Source organism: Pempheris klunzingeri, chromosome 7 (genome assembly GCF_042242105.1).
Source record: "Pempheris klunzingeri isolate RE-2024b chromosome 7, fPemKlu1.hap1, whole genome shotgun sequence".
NCBI lineage: Eukaryota > Metazoa > Chordata > Actinopteri > Acropomatiformes > Pempheridae > Pempheris > Pempheris klunzingeri.
The window spans coordinates 23,231,022-23,256,127 of NC_092018.1; the positions used below are offsets into that span (position 1 = coordinate 23,231,022).

Here is a 25,106-nt window from a genome sequence, read left to right on the forward strand (position 1 = left end):
TGAAAGCCCCAAACCGAAGCCCGGGCTGGTATTGAAACCTTTGTCTCCGTGCACCCTGGTTGAAGTACCAGTGGGATGTCTGCTAGCATGCCGAGGCAGACATCCCCGTTACAATGCTGTCATTTCTCTTCCCTCCCATCTGCATCATGTGTGTTGGATCAACCCATCCTCCCTTCTTCTCTACCCACCTTCCTTCCCTCTTCCACCAAACTCACCTTTTATCATCCCATTTTTCCTGTCAGGGATCCTGAGCTCCACAGCGATGCATCCCCGTGCCCCGACACAGCGGCCGAGGATGACATCCACCTTACATCTCACTCTGGGAAATCTATTAACAACAGATTTCTGTTTTTCCTTTCCATTATTCTCTTGTTTTGTTGCTTTCCTCCCTTTGTTCCTCTCCTTCTTCTCTAACTCCCCATCCTTCTCTGTTTTGCGTATTGTTTATTTTTGATTTCCTACCCTGTGAAGTGGCCGTATCAAGTACCTCGATATGTATCAGATGCTGCTCCACATGTCCCCACCCTTAGGTTTGGGAAAGAAATGTCCGCCACGAGTCGCCTACAAGGTAGACCCTCCTCTTCCTCCACCTTTTTCTCGCTGTGTTCGACAACCTTTCTCCCATTGGCGTGATCTCAAGCCAATGTCTGTGCTCTGCAGTGCTCCCGTGTTCCTTCGCTTTGTTTTGCTAGTGCTGATATTTTTGGCATAAGCCCCTACCTCATCTTTACTGTCTTTACTGTTTTTTTGTTTGAGCATAAGTGCTTGTGTAGGCCAATACCCATCACTAATGATAATAACATAGAGTTTAAGAAAGACTCAAGGTCACGTTATTTAAGTTAGATTATATTTATAGAGGAAATTTGCTCCTTTTTGTTACTATTTCCTTAGAATGGTACGTCCTAGTTTGGGTTTTATATTGTGGAGCAGTGTGTGTCTGTATGTGTGTGTGCAGCGTGCGTGTGTGTGTGTGTCTGTGTGTGTGTGCACTAGGGCAGGTGTGTATATGTGTAGCTTCTGTTGCTTTTCTATGGAAGTAATAGTTTCTATGTGGGCTTTTCACTTTGTGGTTCTATCTTTGCTGCTCATTCCCTCTCATTCTATCTCTCATCTCATCTCAGTCTATCCACTTTTGGAAATGCTTGTGTCTGTGTATGTCTGTGTGTTTGAATGTTAGTGCTGCACAGCACTGGCAAACTATGTCATTGTAAATATTGAGATAAATGAATAGTAGAGCCCTTGTCCACCTGATATTAACATGTGATACGCATCTAGATATCGTATCTGAATCAGAAAAACACATGCTAGTGCAGGTGTTAATGCACACAGAACGCACTGCAAACAGAATGTGATCATTATCAACATCTAGCAGTGGTCTGGCTCATATTGTGATCACATCTCAGCCAGGAGTAAATGACATCTGTACAGTTCTTAAAGGTTCTGTATAAGACTTTCGGAACATTTATATAGCATTAAACAACTACAGTTTTTGCTACATAAGGCTGCAGTTGAGTAATGGTGGCCTGAGCAGACAATTAAGTTCCCTCTTTGTGTGTTATTTTAGTTTCCCTGTCCTTTGTTTTGGTTGTCAGGACACCTGAACATGCATGTTGGTGCATGTGAATCTGTGAACCCTTCAGTGAGCGAACCTGTGGCACAACGAAACCAAGCAGATCGATTAAGAGCTGCTGCCCAGTGACGGACTCAGCTTCTCAGTCAGCGGTTTTGTACAGAATGAATGAGAGAACCCACAGCAGAGCTGTGGTGGAGGGCGGGGCTGAGGGGGTTCATTTATTTTGGTCAAAGATGCTGAGAAATCATATAGAGAACCTTTAGGAACAAAATCTGTATAACAAGTTAAAAGCTCACGTAAGTCGACCTCTCCCTGTCATCTCAACCTTCCCGTCAAAAAGCTACACTCTTCTTCCTAATGTAATTAAAAATTAATTAGGGGAGGTCATACAGCAGTATAATCTTAGGAGACTCCTGAGGGACAGCTGTAATTTGCACGACAGGTTACGTGACTGACGGGCATTTTAGCCAGCGATAGCTACCTTGCTTGAGGCTCCACAGTAAGTACATCAGCCTTGTTACCAAGGCTTCAGAGAAAGCGGCCTACAGCCTTCGGCCTTCCATGGATGTATTATACATGTGTCATTTCATTTTCCATGAAAATAATTTTCTTCTTTATTGGACTTTCTCACAGTTTTACTTTTTGTGATAACTGTACATGGAAATTTTTGGCCAATGTTTACCTCGTTCTACTGTCTACGTCTGCCATGAAGCCATTTCCCTGCACGTGGTTTGTTGAGATCCACCATATTTGCTGACCACCAGTCCACCAGCTCTGCCCACCTAATAATGCATGTTGAGATCTACTCACAGTGGAAGCAGAATTGAGATGATAAAAGCAGGCATAAATTAGATGATCAGATATCAAATCCAGCTGAGGCTTGCATGTTAATACCAGGTGTATCCACATTTTTCTGTTTGGCTGTTAAAATGTCTACATGAATACCTGGTTAAGATTTCTGAGGAAAATATAAGATCTCATTCAAGCTGAATTTTGAGATACATATTCTGTTTCAAACAGCTACTGTATTTATCTTATTGAATTTCTAGCAGTCAATATTGCTGGCTTTCTAATTGACTGTGCAGCCTGTGTGTGCATGTGTATGAATGTGTGGGTTGGTGCGTGGCCATATGCAAATGAGCGCGGTTATACATTTATGTGTGTGTGTGTGTTTGTGAGTTTGCCCCCTCAGCTCTCCACCACCCCCCTCTCATTCTGACTCTGGTCTTTCTTACTTTCTGCACTGCCACTGATGTAGCACATGTAGGTGAATGCTTTTTGTGTTCAGGGGAGCTCAACTCTTACATCAACAATCCCACAGCATTCTGTATGCATCTAGTGGTGCCACTATTACTATATGAACCAAGTCTTCCTGCTAAGGCTGCCCAAGCTTGGTGGAATGGAAACTCTTTATCGCTAGCTGCCACTGTACATGTAGAGCATACTAAACCTCTTCAACTCCAAGTTGATGATTGCTAGGATGAACCACAGAGTCGAGCTCCTGCGACTGTCAAGGCACCTTCATGGTTATGCGTTACATGCCTTCTCTCACCTTTTTTTCGGTCAATGTCAGTCTTGCACCAGTGCACTTTGACTTGCAGCGTAGTGCATACTGTAGCCAATAGCAGTGAATGTGAATGTCTAGTTTGTCTCCTCTGTACGTACTTGTAGAGAAGGCTTTTTGTGTGCTGAACTGAGTCTCAATGACATTTTATCAATATGACTGAACTCGCACATATTCAACGAAATTTAGCAAAGCATCTTAAGGTACTTAATGCTGGGGGAGTGAATCCATGGGGGACATTGGATCACAGCAGCACACAGATTGATTTCTCTGGGTGAATAGTATGTTCTGATGGTGTTATTTGCTATCACTCCGGGATCTAATGTTTCTCTGTCACCACTCATCTCCTCTCTTCAGCGCCTCGTTAAAATGAACATGCCCATAGCTGACGACAACACCGTCCACTTCACCTCCACACTGATGGCCCTCATTCGCACCGCCCTGGAGATCAAATTGTCCTCAGGTCAGAGACACACACACCACCCACCAGTCAGACTGAGGAGAATAAAAAAGAGTATAACAGACTGTGGTATGGCCTTCTCTCCGGTTTTCCATCACAAAAAGGAAACACTGCATGAATGATGTTACTTGTTGCCTCAAGTAACAATAAAATGAACTGAATATAAATGCACAATACATAGCATGGTTGAATGAGGATTCAACAGCAGTAGGGTCACGAGTCACAGGAACTACTACTAAAATCTACCGACACTGACTAGGAGGCATTATATGAAGATTAGAAACAGGCTGCAAGGCATGATAATTATTATAATTCAGACCAACTGCAGATGATTCAATTATTTTTACTGTCTTTTGAGCAGTGAAAGTTGTGTGTGGTTTAATGTCCTTCTTTTAACGTCTGATAAACTAAACTTAATAAACATGATGTGCAAATGATACAGGGGTTTGAATATAGAGTGGAGTACCACTGTAACTAATGATATAGTAATTGCTCAGATATTAAATTGTGTTCCATGAACTATTAATCTATGAATATGAAAAGAAACAACTGATACAATAAAAGCAAATTGCTGATCAAATGTCTTAAAATGACGTCTTAGAACTCTAAAGCTCACCAAACTGTTATGTGCTTTAGCAGCTGGCCAGTCCTGACCAGAACGACAGATGTGTCAAAGCTACTATTTATTGTTCTCAGAGCTGGAAAGGAGCACATCCGGCTCCCGTTTGGACTCATTAGAAGGCTGTATGCTGTGCTGGATTCTCTCTCCTGGCTTCACTCTCTCTACCTGCACTTTTGAGATTTCTCATTGTGCCTCGTCTCAGGAAATCTGGATGCTTAGCTTAGAATGAACTTGGTGGAAGATTTTTTCTGTCACCCTTTCTTGTCTCTCTTTTATCTTTTTTTTTTTTCTCTTTAAAACACAGTATATGTTGCTATAACTGGCAGTTGATTTACGTGTTAAAGGTGTCCCTCTGTGGATTTCCAGGCATGGTAGCCCAGCGGTTATCTGATGCTGAGTTAAAGAAGGAGCTGTCCACAGTATGGCCCAACCTGTCTCAGAAGACCATGGACCTGTTGGTGACGCCACATAAACGTAAGAATTTCACCATTGTCTACATTTTGAACTTTTTGGCTCAATCTACTTGTCACAGCTTTGCTTTTAAGGTCATGACAAGACACACATTTTAAACATTTAATGATGTTATTTATTAAACAAAAGTGACCAAATGATGTCCGCAACATCAGATGGGATGGGATGTGTACATCAGTGATGGTAGTTGAAGAGTTTGCATGGGGAGTGGGAATGTTGTAAAGTGCATGAAACGAAGAACTGGGATCAAAAGGAGGAAATAACTCTACCACATACTGTAACCAAAGGGGTGCCTGTTGAAAGAGACAGAATGCTTAGCAGAGCCCAGATTTTATAAGATGGAATTACTGGACCAGAGGCCATTGAAGACCAAACAGTGAGGTGAAGGTTAAAGAATTTTGCTGAACAGCTTACAGCAGGGGTTCCCAGACTCCTAAGGACAAGTTCCTTATAATGTAGGATAAGACATAAATCACCTAGAAAGGAACTTTTTTTGGCACTGATTTCACAGTGTGTGTACAGCTTTTGAGAAAATTCCTCACTTCAAATAATGACTTTTCTTCACTAATCACAAACTTACTGAACACTAACTTACTAACTAAACAAAGCTGTCTTAATGTGAAAGTTTAACTGTCCTCTCATATTCAAAAAGAACTGTGCATCATTAATTATTAATTAGCCTGACTGTCTCAGGGTTATCACCACGGTGACAATAGGCTGTTATTATGCTATGTTTTTTATGTTTTGGAGTTTCCTTCTTCAGCCACTTCTGTCTAATACTGACTAATAACCTCAATCAGAAAAGGAAAAATTCAGTCATATTAAATGACTGTGAGCACAGAAGTGCCAAGATATAAGAGAGAGCTGAAGTGATGGCGTCACATTCGGGTTAGTCTCTGTAGCCCTTGTGACTCATTCAACGTTTCTTTCAGCAGTCTTTCTGAATAGATGAAGCATGTTTCTGGGGTTTACTGTTCATATTCTAGTTAAATTACTTTTTGAGCACAGGAAAAAAAAACAGCTGCAGTTATAACACTCTAACTTGGTTCTGTCCATGTCATACTGTCTCCTCTGAAGTAATTATGACTAAAGCACAGTCCATGGCTTGTACACTACTTTTCTGCTAATGATCCCACAATGCAATGCCTTGCATTTTATATATGCAAAAATGGTCACTGCAACACAGCAATGTTGGAATGTTGTTGGCTTGTGTCACATGACTCAGCCTTCAACTCTAAGATGTGGTGGTTACCAAATCTGATCTCCAAGATTCCACGCAGTGCTCATTTTGTTGCAAAAAAGAGTTTCCAAAAGACATTACACAAAATACTGAGTGACATCACAGCACAGACACTATGCCTGGAGTCCATGCCAATACTGATGTTCAGCTATGCCTTAAAGATATAGTATCTGCACTAAGTGTGTGTGTATGTATGTATTCATAAAAAGAGTACTCTACCAATTTAGCGTTGCATTACTACAACGTTGTTGGACTTGATAAGAAAATATCAAGATGAAGACAGCAGAACCGGGGATATCGTCTTTTTTATTCCACACATTCTTCCAGTGCCTACATTACCCACACTGCAACCTGACCACCGACAATAAGGAGAGTGAAGTGCCATGTTGACAATTCAGATATTGAAGACGCATGGAAAGTGACTGCGAGCAGAATTTATTTGTAACTTATTTTTGTTGTTTGCACCACTGATAAATGCAAGAAAAGAAAAAGTGGTGCATCAGCCAACAAATATCAAAATCAATTGCAAATTATTAGCTAAAACTACCCTCATGAATTATAGAACGTGTTGCGTCAGCTAATGTGTTATAATCTATCATACCTCTGTTTTTATCTGAGACCTCTGGAATTCTCTGGAAAGTAAAGAGCATCTCATTTTTAAGATGCAAGAGGTTTGATTGATAGCTTTTAATGTGAAGACTGTGAGAAGTAAACATGAAGGATTCTTACATTTAGCAATCTGATAAATACTTCCCTGGTTGAGTGTGTGTGTGTGTTAGTGTGTGGGTACCTGTGCATGTGCGTCCAATGAAATGAGTGCATGCAAAAGACTTAATATGCATTTTTGAGCTTTGCTTTTGCTGCCACCTTTTGGAAAGAATTGTGTTGACCATCTTACTGCACAAAAGCATTTCCAGTCAGGTCTGTCAAGCTGCTTATTTCATTTACCTTAGAAATCTGCTTTAACTACTTTCTCTGAATTCATCAAATCACTCACGTTGTGTTCCTTTTCTTTAAACTAGACCATTAGAGAGACAAGCGGGTAAATAGAGATGAACTGAGGAGGGAAGAATGACTCAGCAGAATCTCCTCTCTTCCTTCCTTTTTGCCTGTACTGTTCCTCCTTCCTCACATCATTTCCTCTCTCCTCGCCTCTTCAGCCAATGAACTGACGGTAGGGAAGGTTTATGCAGCCCTGATGATCTTCGACTACTGTAAACAGAATCGAGCGAGGAGGCTGCAGCTGCAGCAGCAGCAGCAGAGTGCGCCAGGCTCCCAGGTACAACATCCACACCACTCGTGCCTGCACACTACATAAAACACACGCACACACACTTAAGCACACACAGTAGATGCAGCTGTGCAAACCTGTATGCATGTGCCCGCATATATTATGCTTGCACACACCAATACACACTTTGACTGTATGCCTGCATGCATGCACACATAGAAAGAAGGTACTTTTGTATCCACTAGCCATTCAGTAGTGGATTACAAAATCTATCAATCACCTTTCCCAGTTTAATGCTGTCAGTGTAAAGTCATCCAATGATTGGCTACCTGCTAAAGTAGCTTGTATTAAAGTCACATGTACCAGCCACAGCCAAACATGAACCTGCGCCTGGCTGCTGACTGCTGGTTATTTGCATCTTTGCACATCTGATGTACAGGTGCATGTTTGTTTCTGCACACACACAAACACTTACACAGATGCACACAGACACGACATACAAGCATGACTGCGATAAAATGAATATTCTGGCCCAAGTCTCCACATCTTGGTGGCACTGAGCTCCCGCTGTCAGACCTGGGTCCAACAATATTCTGCCTGCTGCCTCTGAATGTCTTCAGCATGTTGCCATCCATCTCTCCTCCACAGTGCAAGGTCGGGGCTCTGTTTAAGCCATTGCTGCCTCTGACACACATGCAGGAGAAAGATCTGCCTATGATGTTAAACAGTGTGGAGCCTCCCAGCATGCTTCAACCACAGCCCAAATCCCAGACTCAGCACTTCCTCCATGTCTATCTTTTGTCTCGATGAAGACATGCAGTACACATTTCAACAGCACTAATTGCACGACAACAGAGTCGTGTCATACTTACACACCACTCTGCTGCTGACAGCTTACTGCTTCAATTCACTAACAGCCACCTTCATCTGGCACTTTGCTGCCAGCTGTTAAGCATCTGTCAATAAAACTCTGCACTTCCTGCTCAGATGTTTCAAATAAAAAGTCTTACGACATTTTAAAAGGTACAATTTCATCTGTAGCTGGTAGGCTTTTGATTTGAACCATTGTCTGTTCACGTTGCTAATGACAACAGTATTAGTGTTAAAAAGAGAAAGTGGAACAGCAGAGTGGTGAGTATGACGTGATTCTGTTGTTACACTAGTAGAATTGGTGCTGTGGAAATGCAAATTATATTGACTGTATTGTGTGAGCCATTACACAGCCTTTATTCTTTTTTTCCATAAACATTTTATTATGAGTTTTTTCTTTTCAAAGTGATACAATTTTCAATTATACTCGTTCTTACGAAGCAGTTCAGTATCGCATGTTTTGCACAAACATAGAAAACAAATATTAAAAAGAAAAGCAATAACAGAAATAGAATAACCCGAGATAACACATAAAACAGGGCCTTTCAAGAACATAGCTTCTCTTTTGGAATTTAGGAGGTAGTCATCTCTAGAGACAGTACATGGTTGCAAGGGATTCAAAAATTAGTCAAGTCATCAGAAACATCAAAGTCCATAGTAAAGTCAATAAAGGGTCCCCAAATCTTTTCGAATTCTTGTTGCCTTGACTTATGTATATATGTTATTCTTTCCAAAGGTAAGCTTGACAACATCTGTTTTAACCATTGGGAGATGCCAGGTCCATTTATAGCAATACATCTTTTTGCTATCAATGAGCTTAAATCAGTAAAAGTACTTTCTGCTTTACTAAAGTTATCTTTATCCCGATATATAGCCATTATAATACACAGCCTTTATTTGTTCATGGTGGGTATTATTTGAAACTCCACCATTATTTGAGAAGTGGCTTTAATTTGAAAATGTACGGTGTGAATGGCTGCAGTAGTTTGCAGGGGGAAGAGTTTGTGTGAACATTAGAAGAACAGTGTCCCATGTTTCCTGGAGTCTGTTCAAAGACTCAGTCCAAGTCACATGTGTCATCGTAGGGTTGAAGGGAAAGAGGAAAAGCAACAATTAGTTAGTTTAGTGTGTGTGTGTGTGTGTGTGTGTGTGTGTGTGTGTGTGTGTCCAGGAGTCGGTGGAGATCAGAAAGATGGAGACCAGTGCCAGCAGTACAATCCCAGTCCCTGGCTCAGGCCTGGAGAACCAGGGCAGAGCTGCTTCTATGCCTCGACTCAATGCTGAGCTGCAGGTAACACCCCGTCGTGTCGTGGCTCCTCTGTTGTGAAATTAGCAGGAAAGCCAGTGTGCATCTTTATAGCAGCCAGTAGTGGTTCATACACACAGAGCCCAGGTCTGTCTGCTCCACAGTACAAGAGATTGAGTCTCTTCAGTAAATCCAGTTGTCATTCTCAAACTCTGGCTGTTTGAACAGAGCTGCTCAGTCACTCTTGGCATCATTGCAGCTGTTCTCTCCACTGCAGAGCACAAAGCTGGATTTGCTGACTTGTTCAGTAAATTATTGTTAATTGTGTGGCTTTAGCTTGAGACAAGCAACCTAAATGTCACATAACTTTAATGTGATAATATTGTGATAATATTCCCCAAATAGCTTCGATAAGATTTAAATGGGTAACAATCAATCTTGTGCTTAATAAGGATTACGGAGCATAAAATGTATGATTCCTAAGATGGATTAGACTGCATTAAAACAGTAATTAGTTATTAGTACTTGATCATTCATCTCTAATTCTTTGACAGAAATTATAGTTCCCCATACTTTTTTGTTTTCAAAGGTCACTTTTCTTCTGTGTTTTGTCTCATTTTGTCATGGAAAAGACCAAATGAGACAATTATACATATTTTACAATTACATATTTATATATATTTGTCAATTATATATATATTTTCCTACTTTTTGTTGACAAAAACACTGCACCACACCTGCACCTCTGATTTCAGCTTGCAAGCGCCAAGCGCAATACCACTGTGTTTGGAACTAACTTTCTGTAACGTTGGAGATGTTAATAATATAGCAGTAACCTTCACAGTGAAGGCTGGACAAAGTTTGTTGGTGCAACACAAGACTCAGTGTAATGAACCATCACATAGAACATTTCTACTGAAAGAGCATGAAGAAGTTGTTTCTCACTGTTCATTCAGTTAAGGCTGAAAAGAATCTTTCACTTGATCCTAAGAAATACAATAAGCTCCTCATTTCCTGAGTGATGTTGACGTTGATCGATTCATGCATTTAAAGTGCATCCCTTTCACAGCCCAATTGGAGGAGCTGTTGTTGATTCCACTCTCACTGCAGAGGAGAAGTCTACAGTAATCAGATTAGATCCTGGCAAGCTGCCAGCTATTTGTTCAGTATCGTTTTTCTCCTGCTGCCAACTGAAAAGATGATAGTGGCTCCAAATGGCTTTGGGCCCAAGATTTAGTGGGAGAGGAAGATGGTAATTGGGTTACTGTAGAAGAGAGAGAATATGGAGTGAGGGATTTATGAAAGGATGTACGGAACGAGGACGGGAGTTTGCCTCGTTGACTTGCTGTCTTATTTTTCTCACCTTTTGGAACAGAGGGCAGGAAATCCTTTAGCCAATTCAATTAATGCTGGCCTTTTGGAAATTGCCTGCGTCTTCTAAGCATGACGGGAACTGTGCTGTGCAGTCTGAGCTCTGGGGCTTCAGTGTCAGGCACGGCACTTTATCTTTCACTCTTGCTAGATGGCTTTTCTTTCGCTTAGTTTGAGCCCAGCTTTGCCCAGATCAAGAGATGACATCTGTTAAGACCTGTTCTCCTCTTTAAGATCCTTCTGTGTGCTGTGGTGACATGGAAAACCTCAGTGAGTCTGGCCCTTCCGCCCTGTTCGCAGTAAAGCTCACACTCCCTTAACCCAGCTGATGTGGGACATTAGATCCTGATTTTGCAGTTTCATCACCTTTTAATACAGCATGTGTAGATTTTAATTTGCCCTCTCCAGATAACAAGCCTGGCGGGCGAGAGCAGAGGGAATGAAGGCTGGTATGTTCTTAGAGATATCTGTGAGACTCCAGGGTGTGCTGAAAGAAGCAGAGGGAGTGCTGGGCAGTGAAATATCTCTGATAATACAAAAAATGCAGAAGTAACAAAGTAACTTTAAGATTTAAAGAACGGTGGACCCAAGTGCAGTGTTGACGGTCCTGAACCTGCAACTCAATACTTTGTTTTGTATTCCATGACATTTAATCGACAGCTGTAGTTACTTTGAAGATTTTACGTACAAGATGTAAAAAATCAGAAAACATAAAATCAAGGTTCCATCCATCCACCTCTTTGGTCCCCCTTCTTAAAAATGGGAACCACCACCCTGTTCAGAAATTCTGCAAACACTGCAGAGGTGCATCAGCCAAGACAGCAGCCACATGTGGCACCTTGCTTCTGAGGAGCTTCTGAACTCCCTCGGAGACCTCTGCCAGGGATATGATTGAGGCTCCACAAAGGATGTGTTGACAATTATCGACAATATCCCCAGTTAGCAGTTCTCCTCCCCTAGTGAACATGGCCAGGAACAAAGTTTGCCAAAAGTTCCTTCTGTGTCCTCCAGGACCCATCTGCTGGCTCAGGAGACCCCGGGGTCAATCCTGCCCCAAAGGTCTCCTTTTCCAGCTTCTTGGAGATCATCTTCTGAGCAGCTACCACCACAATGGAGGATTTGAACATGGCCCATCAAAATTCTATGTCCCCAACCGTCCTTGAGATACATGAGAAGGTCTTCCAGTGAGAGTTAAAGACCTCATAACAAGTAGAATCACTCACCTCCATGTATCTCCATCACTGCCCATGTGAGAGGTGAAGTCTCCTAGCAGGCCTATAGAGTCCCAAGGGGGTATGTTTTCCAGAACCCCTCCCAGAGACGCTAAGAAGGCAGGATACTGTCAGTGATTCATAATTGCATAGAGGCAACGCTCTACTTCTATGGGGAGAACAGTGGTGCTCCTGAGAACACAATACATTCACACTCCATTTAATATTGATGCATTTTGCTGCTAGTGTGTCTATGCTGCTAATAGTTCAAGCAGGGCCTTATTTGTATTTTTAGTGTATCGTTATTCTACATCCAAAATGGCTATAATATTCTTCAATTTATTTCCAGAGAGGCTTCATGAAAAAGGTTGGATCGCTTGCTATCTCTTTCTCTTTTCTTTCTTTCAGCGAAGCCAGTCACGCCACTCTCCAGGGATCCACCTAGCTGTATGTATACACTGTCAAACAACATAGTAACTGATCTATCTGCTCTAGCTGGGGGAGATCTTCAATCTTAAGATCCAATCCAAATACTTTGCCATTGTAATGTGTGAGTGGTGTGGTGTTTATCTGGATCATGAGCCTGCTTTTTATATGGAACTACACCCTGAAGCCCCCAGTGGTAGTATCAGAAAAGACACTGTCAGACTGCTCTGCACATTTTACTAAGCAGCATACCTCATTACAGTGTCGTAATATAGTTAAGCAAATGACTTGGCTTGATGACAGTTTATTTCCATCTTCTGTCATCATACATAACCCCGCTTGTGTGTGTATGATGGCACAAGGTGGATAAATAGATAAGGTCCAGTCAGGGCTGATAGAGAATACAGTGGAAAGCACTTCCATGATCATGCCTGCCTTTATTTATCATGAACATAACCATCTAATTGACATTTGTATATTTATTACATTAATGAAACAGACAGTGTCACTATTTCTATAAGCTTTGAGGAGACTACAGAGAAACAGACTTAGCAGCAGCCTCAGGCAGCCAGCCGGGGGCAGGCGGTTTAACGTGAGGGAGAGTTTCATGGGAGAAAGGTAAAAAGGATAGGATTACTGTACTTTTAAAATGTTTTGCCATATGTCATCATGAATGAAAAGACCCAAAATTAACACTGCAAGCAGACTACTTGCATACTGTGAGAAAATGTTGTAAACAGCATTTGTACAGGACTGATACCAACTTTTTTTCATCCATATGCTGTAAGTGGTTGATCCCTGTAACCATAATTACTTACAGTAATCATGGTTAGGTTTCTACTGTACTACATTCTGTTAGTTCAAATCATTTGGTTTTTGTTCTGAGATGCTCCACCCTCGTGGAGCATTTTATCCTAAACCTCTTCAGTTAGCAAAAATTCACATGTTGTGTGATATCCATTATTTCTCCACTTTGCTCTCAGAAATGGAATAGACATCAGTGAGTGATTGTAACTAGAAAGAGCTATTCTTGGCTCACCATTAATGAATTCAAACTTCATTTCTTTGGATGGAACACTTGGTGCTTTATCCTTCAACGGACAATGACAGTGTTGTTAAGTCAGAGCTGTAGATGCAGGTTAACCAGGTATTCCCACTTCTGCAGTCCGAATGTAAAGCTGAGAGAAGTTTTTTTCATTCCATTTGTTGTTCTACATGGCATTCAGATCAATTTTTAAAAAACCTGATTCATGTTCAAATAGTTTAATTCACGATCTAATGCCTTTTTCTTTTGTCAGCGCCTTTAATCATGGTAGAGTAAATACATTTCTCATATTTTAATGAATAAACATACCATCTGTTCACTAGAGTGTCTCAGTGCATGGAGTACTCTAAACAAGGAGGAAACTTAATGTGCAAGAAACTGCTGTAATCATAGTATGAACCTGGAGCTATATGAAAACTGGGAAGTACTTTCTTGCTGGATGAACGTCTTGTGTCAGACATGACTCTCAGTGAGCCTCTCTGTCCGTCTCTCTGCCTCCTCCCTCAGTCTGTCCCAGATGCCAGCCCCATGAAGCGCTCAGCCTCCACCGTGGCCCCACAGCGGCCCCAGGAGGTGAACCTGAGGGACTACACCCTGGAGAGGCCTAACCAGGACCGACCCCACCACCATCACCACCACCACCGCTGCCACCACCGCAGAGAGAAAGACAGAGAGAAAGACAGAGACAGAGAGAGGAGGCAGAGGTCTTTGGATACACCTCTGGGTGGACAACCACCCAACTCTGCTGGTCAGTCAGCACTTATACACACACACACACACACACACACAGTCTGAGGACACTGTGCAAATTCACTTTGTGTCCTGAAGTCCCATTTGTTGGATATTTCAGCCAAAAAAAAGTGTAAAGCAGGACACTTTAGCATTGCTTAAACCCCTGAAAAATTTGATTTTTCTTTCATTCTTTGACTTTTTCTTTATTCCTCACTGACCCCTCAAGGAGGTATTTAACATAGCTACACATGGAACGCAACAGAAACGATGTCAGTGGATAGTGACACACGTTGCCTAGTAAATGAAGTACTTTTTGAAGCTACAATAAAAGAAGGAAATGATAATAGGTGGATGAATATACACATGAGCAAACGTTAAATGTAGCCCTTACTATTGTAACATACTTAGCAAGATCAATGAACTGTTTGCTATATTTAGAATTAAACGATAAAGTGCTTGGACTAATTTGATAGTATTGATTGATTTATGTGTTTGTCTCTTCATCAAATCTAATGTGGAACAGATCTTGTGTTGCATAACTATCCCTTCCTGGCAAGTTATGTCTACATGTCTAAATGTAGACAGACTGATTATGTGAGACGTGAGATCAGTCATACTAAGCCTGTAGCTGTGACTCTGAGGGTTATCACAGTCCTCATCATGGCAGTTCTGGACATCCACATCCTTGAGTCTGAGATGTGTAATGGACTGATATCCCCATGATCATACCATAAGCACGACTACCTACATTTATCACAAATGTTTTTAAAAGAACAGTCAGACATTTTGGCCACTCCGCTTTGCATTCTGGTGGACAATTGGGAGCAATAACTTCATGGAGTCATGGTAGTCTGGCAAATGCTAAGGACCAAGAAATACTTTTAGACTTCGGTCTAAATGTTTTAAGACATGTGCTTTAGAGATGCTTTCAGTCAGATGTCGGTACCTTTGCAGAGCCAAGCTAGCTCTTCCCCTGTGTTTCCAGTCTTTGTGCTTAGCTTAGCTATGCTATAACATAAAGATATGAGAGTGGTATCAGTCCTCTCCTCTAATTCTCTGCCAGAGAGCGAATAACACATAATTGGATTGGAATAATATATATACACAATAGAGTTTGCTGAAAAGTACATTTTTGCTTAAACGTTTGGTAACACAGTCACACATTTTTAACCAAAATTAATTTGCAGTGCATTTTAAAATGACATTATTTTCTAAATTCTGAAGTATATGGTAGGTTTCCCTTGCAAATTAGAAAAAAGTTACAGCCTGAGTTGCATGCACGGTATTAGGACAATACTGAAAAAAAGAAATCACAAAAAGGTCAGAGTAGTGAAGAAAAGCTGATCACACGTAAGAAGTCATGTGTAAAGATGATCAACCTCGAAGAAATGAGACAAAGGCTTCTTGATTTGAATTTAAAGTACACAATACCAAGTGTTAACACTCATCATTTCGTCACTGTCATGGAATAGCGTAACTTCTGCCGTCACCTCTGTGTAAAAGACGGACACAGCACTTTATGTGTTAAAGCGTGAGAGGTGGCCACCCTGCAGAGTGTCAGCTGTGATAGAGATCAGCAGTGGTCTCACTGTGAGACTGCAGCTCCATACACATGCTCTTTATTACTCAGATAAAAGAGGCTGACAGACGTGAACAGCCAACGACAGAGTAATTTATAGGCTGCTCCTCTACAGGTCGACGCTGGTGGGGATAAAAACCCTTTGGTGTTTGGGTCCGTCTGAATGCAGCTGCATAGCTATCTTGCTTGACTAAGGGGTGGTTCAAGAAACCAGCTGCTTGTGGAGCTTTCACCATGTAGACGGTGATTCTGCACTGTGATTTTTACAGCCTACAAGTAAGACCAGTGTTTTTTTTGCAGAGAAGATCCTGATATTCTATCTTTTTAAGTCTTACCACTTCTTAATTTGTAGTATTCACAAATAGTTTGTTCTGGTTAGGCTTGGAAGACAAACATGAGATACAAAAACTTTACACTCTTATTAAAAACACAAGCTTACCGTATCCCCTTTTTAGCCATGTTTGCAGGGTGGCTCTGCGGATGGCACCGTTGGTCCACACTGAAATATCTCAACAACTACTGGATGGATTGCCGTTGCATTCATGATCCCCAAGTGATCGTTTTAATTCTCGATCAATCACCAACACGAGCTCAATGAACTATTTTAGGTTTACAGCCAAACATCAGCAAAACTAATCTTACTAATCGAACTTCACGTTGAGTGCTAATCAGCAAACGTTAGCGTGCTGACAGACGTGAGTGTTGAACATGTTTACATTATACGTGCTACACATCCTTGTGTTAGTATCGTCATTGTGAGAATTCTGACATTCTAAGTACAGCCTCACAGAGGTGCTATCATAGCTGTAGAGTCTTAAACTTGTTTAAAAGCCATTACCACTCATGCACACGCGTAGACAGGGCTTGCCTTCAGCAAAAGGACACAGTTGCATTTTTACTAGCTCAGAAACAATTGAGTTCCAATTCACCAAGTCACCGTTTGGAAGCATTTATAAGGTGTAGCAAATTAATTTAGAATTGTTAATAGATAACTTTGGAAATTAGTTATGTCATTCATAAGAAAATCAAGTTTGGGTTTTCATGTAGTAAAAGATATCTGTTAGTGTTATTAATAAAGGGTCAAGAGTCACTCACTCTAATGAGTCCGCTGCCACTGTAAATGTGAATGAATTATTAATAAACGATAACAACAGTCTGCCGTTATTGATGTTTGGTCATTAACAAATGATCATTAACCATGAAGTCTGTCGTGTAAATGTTCACTAATAAATGGCCACGAGTTGCCAGATTTCGAATGAATGCAAAGCAAAAGTGAGATGATCTAAACAAATGTCATTAATTCACGACTAAAGGTTTTTTTACACGAATCCATCAAGTCTGCGGTCGTAAATGTTGTTTCACCGTTATCTAAGCCATAGGTATGTTGGTGATAATGCAGTGTAAGTACAAGTAGGAGTAGGAGTAGGAGAAGCACAGGGGTAAATAACAAATTGAATGATGGCTGAATTCCATTTAGCTCTGTCAGTGTCAGTGCCCTGTACAGGGACACTGCGAATAATGACCATGGATTTGTGTATCTCACCCAAAGCCCTAATGAACTGAAGTCTCGACACCAAACAATACAAACTCCAGAATCATCTAGAATATAGAAACATCACCTTTCACTCTGCAATATCATCCTCCTCCACAGGTACACCAGGAGAGCCGGTGTCTGACACCGCCGCCTCTAGAGAGCGAGCCCACGACCGTGGCCGCTCCCATGAGAGGAAACACCATCACTCCTCGGCAGACAAGCAGCGCTACTACTCGTGCGACCGTTACTGCAGCCGGGAACACTGCCACACCAAATCTGCCACCGCCAGCTGTGCCACCTCCCCCAGTGAAGGGCAGGAAACCAGCATCAAGCAGGTGGGAGGGCACAGGCGATGTGAAGTAGGGTCAGACATGCCTTTAGACCAGGTGAGGGGGAGTTTACCTGACAGTGTCACTGAATTCTGATTTGAATGGAGTGCCATTCTTATCAGGAACAAAAACTCCCTTCAGACCCAATGACACTAAAACTCCTAAAATCATTGCTACTGCTCATAATAGTAACGAGAGGAATATCTGTTAAGACTTGTGCGGAACTTGATCAAAATGATAGCTTGTAAAAAGTTGAGGTTCAGGCCTCTAGTTTCCTGGCAGTGTGGGAGAGTGACACATACTGGCAGAAAGACCAGCGACAGTATGACATCAGGTGTGATGACCCTCACAGTAAAACAGAGGCTCATCTGTAACATTGAGATCCATCAGCTGACACAAGTCTGAGGTCCATCTGAGTCACTGAACCAGCTCAAAAATGCATTTTGTCAAAGTGGCTTATATATGTATATACAGGGTTCACAAAAAGTTAGGGATATTCGACTTTCAGGTGAAATTTATGGAAAATGTAAAAAGTTAATGCTACGGTGATATTATATCATGAAAGTAGGACATTTAAGTATCAGCATGCACTGGTAGTTTCTTCATCTTAAACAATTTATTGAAAGAAAATCTAACAACAGTGGAGGGTAAACAAGGGTAAACGTAAAATTGGGATGTGACCAAAGGACGTCCACTCCTCTCCTTTCTGTGACTCTTCCAGTCTCTGTATCTCTGTTGCAACCTGCTGATGACACTCTGTGACCCTCTAAGCTCAGTGGACACTTCTGTCTGAGGACCTGTTTGAAGCCTCCAGTGTTGAGGTGCTGCTGATGGTGTCGTTTTGGTCTCATGATGTCAGAATGTGAACAGCACGATGAGGAGGACTGTTTAAATACCAATTCTAACTGAACCAGGAAATGTATTGGTGGTGGTTCATCCTGAAATTTCACCTGAAAGCCGAATATCCCTAACTTTTTGTGAGTAGTGTATATCAAAATACTTTGTCTGTCCTGTAGAATTAAATTAAACTGATTTGAATTTTACTCTATAATCAAGAATACTAACAGTAAAAGCACATAAGTGATGCAGTGGGTCACCAGTTAACCTGCATATCTGGTGGAGTGGTGGTTCCACGTGGGTTCCTTCCAGGTACTCCGGCCTCCTCCCACAGTCCAAAGATCCCCATAATATTCCTACAGTGACTTCAAACATATCTGGTGGGTTGAGTAATTTAACATACTCAGCATGTGCAGACTCTCTCCAGATAAGTGAGATTTATCTGCTAGTTGTCTGTCCCAGACGATGACGGACTGGTCAGACGTAAACACTGCGGGTGAAATATTCCTAACATGCTGACGTCAGGAACGCCACACGCAGCCCGCCACACACAGCACAGAGGAGTACACCAGCGCAAAACGGGAGATTCCATTGAGACCAGAGCAAACAGACAAATCGCCTTCCCTGCCAGTTTACCTCCATGAAACTAGAAGCCTCGGGGCTCCACAAACAGTCTGTGTATAAACGGGTCAGTTCCGTGGCGATGTGTTCGTATCAGAGGTGAGCCACACTGACCAGACGTGTTTTTGAACACAAGCTCATTTTCAGACGGACAGACTTCTACAGTATACAGTACGTCTGCACATGAAATGTTAAGAAGGTCGATCCAGCAGGGCAGCACAGACAGTGTGTTGACTGCAGGAGAGGAAATAAAAAGGAGAATTGAATGTACAGTATTACTGCGATCCCTCTGCACACTTGTACTACTACTTTCTCCTGTCTCTGCCTGCAGTGCAGCCTCTCATGGCCTTTCACTTCTTTTCCCACTTTCTCTTTTCATCATTCTTCATCATATCTGTCGTTACTTTTCCATTAGTGCCTCTTCTTTCATTCTGTCTTCTCTGCCTGTGTTCTCTCCCGAACTTGTTTTCTGTCATCTTTCTTGTCATCACATATCACATTTTGGTGTCTTTCCTCTCCTTATCTCCCTCCGGCGGCCCTGTCCCTGTTTCCTTCCCTCTTCCTTTCCTCTCTTACATGTTTTGTCATCGTTCTATCGTTTCAAATTGCTTGTCCAATTTTCATCTAGGGCAGTGGTTGGGTTAAAGGCAGCCCCGTGGCGCTGAGCTCCAGTTCTAGCACGCCAAGCCGTGGACGTCGGCAGCTCCCCCAGACCCCCCTCACCCCACGGCCCGGGGTGGCCTTCAAGACTGCCAATTCATCCCCCGTGCACTTTGTGTCCAGCCAGGCCTCTCTGAGTCCCGGCAGGCTGAGTCGCGGCCTGTCAGAGCACAATGCCCTCCGGCACAGCGGCTCCCGCCACTTCCCCTGCCCTGTCACTCGCATCAGCTCTGAGCCCTTCCTGGGCCAGGGCCACGGCGAGGCCCTGGGCAGCCTCTACGGCAGCCTCTGGGACCAGCTGGACGTCTTCCAGGATGCGGCGTCCCTGTCGCCAAGCCCCCGTCCTAGACGCTCACCTCGGACCACACTGCCTCGCATGATGGGAGCCCTGCTTCCTGCTCCGCAGCAGAACCTTGGGGTACCCAACGGGTACCACTTCAGCTTCGGGGGTAGCACCAGCCCAGGCTCTGGCGTCAGGGCACCCAGGTATTACCAGGAGGCAGAGGAGGATGAATGGTGCTAGCATGGCTTTAAACCAACCTTTTTAATGCATTTTTGAGGAATTGTGATGAGTTTTATCATCTTATTTGAAGGCTTTAGTTTACATTGTCACTGTGTGTTTAATGCTGTATTTTAATCCTAACTTGGAGAGCTATGGTTTGGGAGAACATCTAAACAGGGAGAAAACTTGAAGGGGGTTGTTTTTGAATGTGAACCAAAAGAGTGTCATCTTTATCAAAGGGCACATAGCATTATGACGCAGAACATCAGATGTCTTACAATAACCTGACTTCAGTGCTTTGTTGAGGCCACCACATTGACCCTCAAACAGCAGTCTTATAGATAAACCATCAAAGCTATAGTGAGTCATTCATAATTCCAGTCCGTATTCCAGAGACACACGTGCTGATGTCATTTGCTGGTTTACTTGAGGGTGATTTGTTTATGAATATTGAGCTTTATTCACATTAAAGCTCTAATAGCAATTCGCAAAAAACGTAAAGCTGTATTCATTGTTTTTTTTCTGCCATTTGGCGGCAGCGCAGAAAGCAGTAAATACAGCTCTGACATGTTCCCACCTTGTAACATCGACCGGGCTGACTTAGCAAAGGGGCACACAGTCAGAAGACATGGAGCCACAATAGCACTGATCTGGAGATGTGTTTCTGACCACCTGAGAATGTAAGTCCAGCAGTCACTCTCCTTTTAGTTCTGTTTATGCATCCACCAATCTCTGTCTCAATAGCTGCTTAACGCTCGACTGTTTTCACCAGCTTGTCTCTAACTGTGCAGTAAGCTATTTGAACATTAGTCACATCAGCTGGTTAGCAGTTTATCCTCTTCCACTGTAGAACAGACCTGTTGGTGTTTGAGAGTCAGTATGGCAGCTTCAACAGAAAAGCGGTGGCACTGCAAGTCATGGGAAAAAGATTTTTTTTAAAAAAAAAGCAGATGAACAGATCACTGAAATGATCAAAATGTTGGAAAGACATTATGACACTGTACAAACAGCTGTGTTGTTCTTTAGTTTAGTACTCTACCATTCCATGATGATGCCTAATCCTTTATGACATTCCCTTTGTCTCAGCTGAACAGATGAAGACGATTGTTTTGTTTGTTAAACATTTCTTGCAAACTCCAAGAGAGAGGCAACGCATGGCGGCGAGAAAGTACCTGACTGACCGGTTTGTTTTCTACAAAAATGACCTTGCAGATGTTCTCCTTTCATCGTGTGCATTTTTTTGTATGACATGAAAAAAACAAAAAACAAACAAGGGTGTGTTTTACGTGAACTGCTTACGGTTTGCCATCGTTTCAGGTCTAACGTTTCTTACAGACTTCTTTGCGATGTTTTAAGACAAAGTGCCTATCCTTTTAGATATACTGTAGAAAAAAAAGATGCAACGTCAGCTGTTTTCTAATGCATCCACACTTGAGTAGACGTTTGGTTCATTCTGTATGTAGCTCTGTAGGAAAACATGTTGTACAGAAAGCCTTATCTGCAAGCAGAGAAATGTTACCTACAGAATGCTTAAAAAGACAGGAATGACAAAAAATGACCTTATGAAAGTCGATCATTTTTCTTGTTTTTGATAAAGCGTCGAATCGCGTATGGGTGGGGGGGGAGCAAGAATCAACGCTATGTGAGCATTTAACAACTATGAAAACTGCATAAATATATCAATCCAGTTACATTAATGCCAGTAACACATTGTGCATGTTTAGATGGTAGACCTGGTCAGATACTTGCTGTGACCACCTTATAGAGTTTCTTTTTTTTTCTACTTTTGGTGAGGATGTCACAGACCATCCTTACAAGCTCGTGGGATTTTTTTGGACTGCAGAGTGTACGCGCTCAGGTGGAGTCTGGGGATGTTAAAGTTATGATTTAGGACCCAGAGTAGCAAAAGGGTGATTCAGTCTGGCTCTTTATGGGTATTCGAGTCAATCCAGGCCGTGTGTTTGTGTGTGTGTGTGTGTGCGTGTGTGTGTGAACTAAAACTGGTGAGCACTGGTCAGCATCAGCTGTTGCAGATATATTTTGCATTTCTGGGTCCAGTTTGCTGTTTTGTGGGTTTTTTTTTTTTTGGTTTTTTTTCATACTCTCACGGATAACTGGCAAAAAATCGATGTTGTAATGTAACTTCAAGCAGCTACTGGAGTTTGACAGCAGGAAGCATTACAGTGATCTAACTCATTCACATCACAGGCTTTGCTGTCAGAATGTAAAAGTCTTGTTTTCTAGAGCTGCTTGTTTGCAAAGTCCACACAAGGACGAAAATGAGTGTAAAAGGCAGAGGGAGCAACTTCTGCGCCCACATTAGCAACAACTCACAACACAATAGCATCGTTAGCTGGGTCCCAATTCCACACCACATGCCAGCTCCGCGTGTGTGTTGTGTGTGTGTGTGTGTTGTGTATGTGGTATGTTCACACTGGAAGTACTCGCGAAGATGTCAGTGTGCAGACGATGACTGTTTGACATGTTTATATGCTGTTGATGGACACCACAGTGCACAAAGGGAAACATTTTCAGAGGGTTAGAGGGCCTAATCGCCATTTTTACAAGATGCCACTCGCAATGTTGCTAAAGATGTGACGCACAGTTTTTTGTGCTAGGGCTCGTATGATATCGGTAAACTTTTTAAATGAACTTCACTTATTGCATACAAAAGCTTGAGCCAGCATCTCACAACATAATAGTGGAGGAGTTATATATATATATGTATATATATATAGAAGAAATAAGGCTTGAAGAAACTTGAGGAGGATGGTGGAAAACAAACTGAGAGAAAATCCATTTTTGCATGTCTCACATCATTTGCTTTTCATAAAAAATACAAAAGTACATTGATTTCATGTGTATTACCTTCAAAAACAATATGCTGCTGGATTCTGGGTTTTGAGGCTGGTGCCATTACTGATAACTGAGTTTAGACATTCTGCTAACAGTATGTCTGCTGAGGCAAACATTTTAGTATGGACTGGTTAAATGCAGTTATTAAAGATCAAAATATGTAGTGAACAGGATGATACCATTCAAAAATCAACCTGTCAGCGCTCTTTGTTAACCACGGTGGAAAACAAACTAGGAAATGGACACACTGTGTCTTGTCCTCTCTGTACCAAGGTATCCTTTTATTGTCCGATGTACACCAGCCTTCAAAGGTCTGGAGTCACCCGTCACATTAGCTTGATTAGCTACGGCTGAGAGGCCTGTTCTGCATCTTTGACTGGTCTCTCCTGCTGTTAGGTTTGAGAAAGAAATGTTTTAGACATGGAGAACAAAACACTGTCCAGTGGTTCAAGTAGACTGACAACTGAAAGAGCAGATAGAGATAAAGATCCCTCTGAGCAACCGTTCAAGTAGAATAAAAGAGTCATTGGTTGAAGTGTCAGGTGCTCACTACCGGCTATAACAGCATTTAGTTAAGAGGCATTTTTCTTTAGCAAAGCTTTTCTTAAAACTTCCACATAGAAATAGAAGGTTAGCTGAGGTTTAGCACTGTTGGAAGTGTTATCAGTGTTAAGTTATCACCTTAACGTACTGTCTGACAGTTTAAACCTGTTCAATCTAACCACAGGGTCGACACGGAGCCCAAATAGCTTCCAACTGCACTGAAGCGGTTCAAATGGTATCTCTGTTAAAGTAGCTGTTATTGAAGGAAAGAAGAAAAGCATCGATACAAGAGGTGATTCCACATTACGCTGACAGACCAATGTCAGCCAGTGAATCTTTGGTACTTACTGTAAACTAGTTGCATGTTGACAGGACTTGGGACGCAGCTAAAATGTCCTCTCATACACATTTGATTGAAAGAAAAGTTGATGCCTTTTTCTGGCACTTGCTCAAACCCATTCTAGGAAAATCCCTTTAGAAGTGAAGTACTGTAGTGGGAGTGGGAGCAGAGCGAGATTTAACACACAAATCACAAAGCAACTGCTGGATTGTACAGAACCGCAGATTGATTGTCTAACGATGCCCAGAAGTAGATGGATGGGGTGGATTTTTCTTTCGAGTGATTACACCGGCTCACACCTGCCCCCGCTGCCTCATTCATCTCGTGCTCAGATTTGAAGGAGGAAGTGCTAGTCGGATTTCTAGAACTATATCTTCACAGCATCAGTGACAGAGCTTTGGAGGACTGTCTGTTGATGCCTGAAAACTGTACTCTGCTTTGGATATGTGGGCTGATTTACACTCAAACTATATGTGGTATATGCAACTTGCTTGATACACACGAGTGGCATCAACATCCGACTGTCTCTTGCAAAATGTCGATCTATTGTGCTTTTACATCACAGCAATCTGCAACATGAGAAAACCATTTTAACCTTTGCAGCGACCGATTGGGAAGAAGGTATTCGTGAAGGATTTTTTTTTTTTTTGAGAGAGAGAGACTCTGACCTGTTAGTGGGTAGTAGGGCAAAGATGGGGGGCCATTTTTAACCACAGTAACACTCACTACAGGGGCCAGATGCAAGAAGACACGAGAGTAGGGCTATGCAACAAGACAAACCCATTCCTCCGTCCATTCTGTAGCTTTACATGCTGGTCTCTTCAGATTCAGGCTTCAGCATGATTGTGACCAAATGTTTTCTAGAAAATGCAATGAAAAAAAATCATGCAAACAAAAAAGACGAACAATGCATAAAGGCACAAAGTGTAAACAAGAAACAGATAGGATATTTAGGAAAACAGCAACTTTATACGTATATTTGCATGCACAACATTTACCCACTGCGACAATGTCAAATGGAAATCCCATGGCTCAGAATAGGAGTATGTGTGTCCTGTTAGGTCACAATAAAACGGTTTTCATAAACCAACCTTGAATACTGTTAAGGTGATTCCTTTTGTTAAAGACAGGAACAGATTTTCTGCAGATACAGTCATTATTTTAAAGAAAATGCCTATACTTTCTTTAACTCTGCAGCCTCTGTATTGCGTCAAAGGAAACACGTCTGTGCCCAAGTCTGGAC

The 25,106-nt window shown here is 42.0% G+C and overlaps 1 protein-coding gene across 1 annotated transcript in view; it reads left to right on the forward strand.

Moving 5' to 3' along the window:
• Positions 1-20,145, forward strand: part of cacna1ba (calcium channel, voltage-dependent, N type, alpha 1B subunit, a) — a 134,429-nt gene extending 114,284 nt beyond the window's left edge. Inside the window, exons 43-50 of the mRNA XM_070833487.1 lie at positions 3,495-3,600; positions 4,586-4,693; positions 7,091-7,209; positions 9,203-9,322; positions 12,268-12,306; positions 13,838-14,078; positions 17,293-17,510; positions 19,591-20,145. Of these exons, the coding sequence (XP_070689588.1) occupies positions 3,495-3,600; positions 4,586-4,693; positions 7,091-7,209; positions 9,203-9,322; positions 12,268-12,306; positions 13,838-14,078; positions 17,293-17,510; positions 19,591-20,145 (1,506 nt within the window). The remainder of the gene's footprint in view (positions 1-3,494; positions 3,601-4,585; positions 4,694-7,090; positions 7,210-9,202; positions 9,323-12,267; positions 12,307-13,837; positions 14,079-17,292; positions 17,511-19,590) is intronic.
• Positions 20,146-25,106: the final 4,961 nt, after the last annotated feature.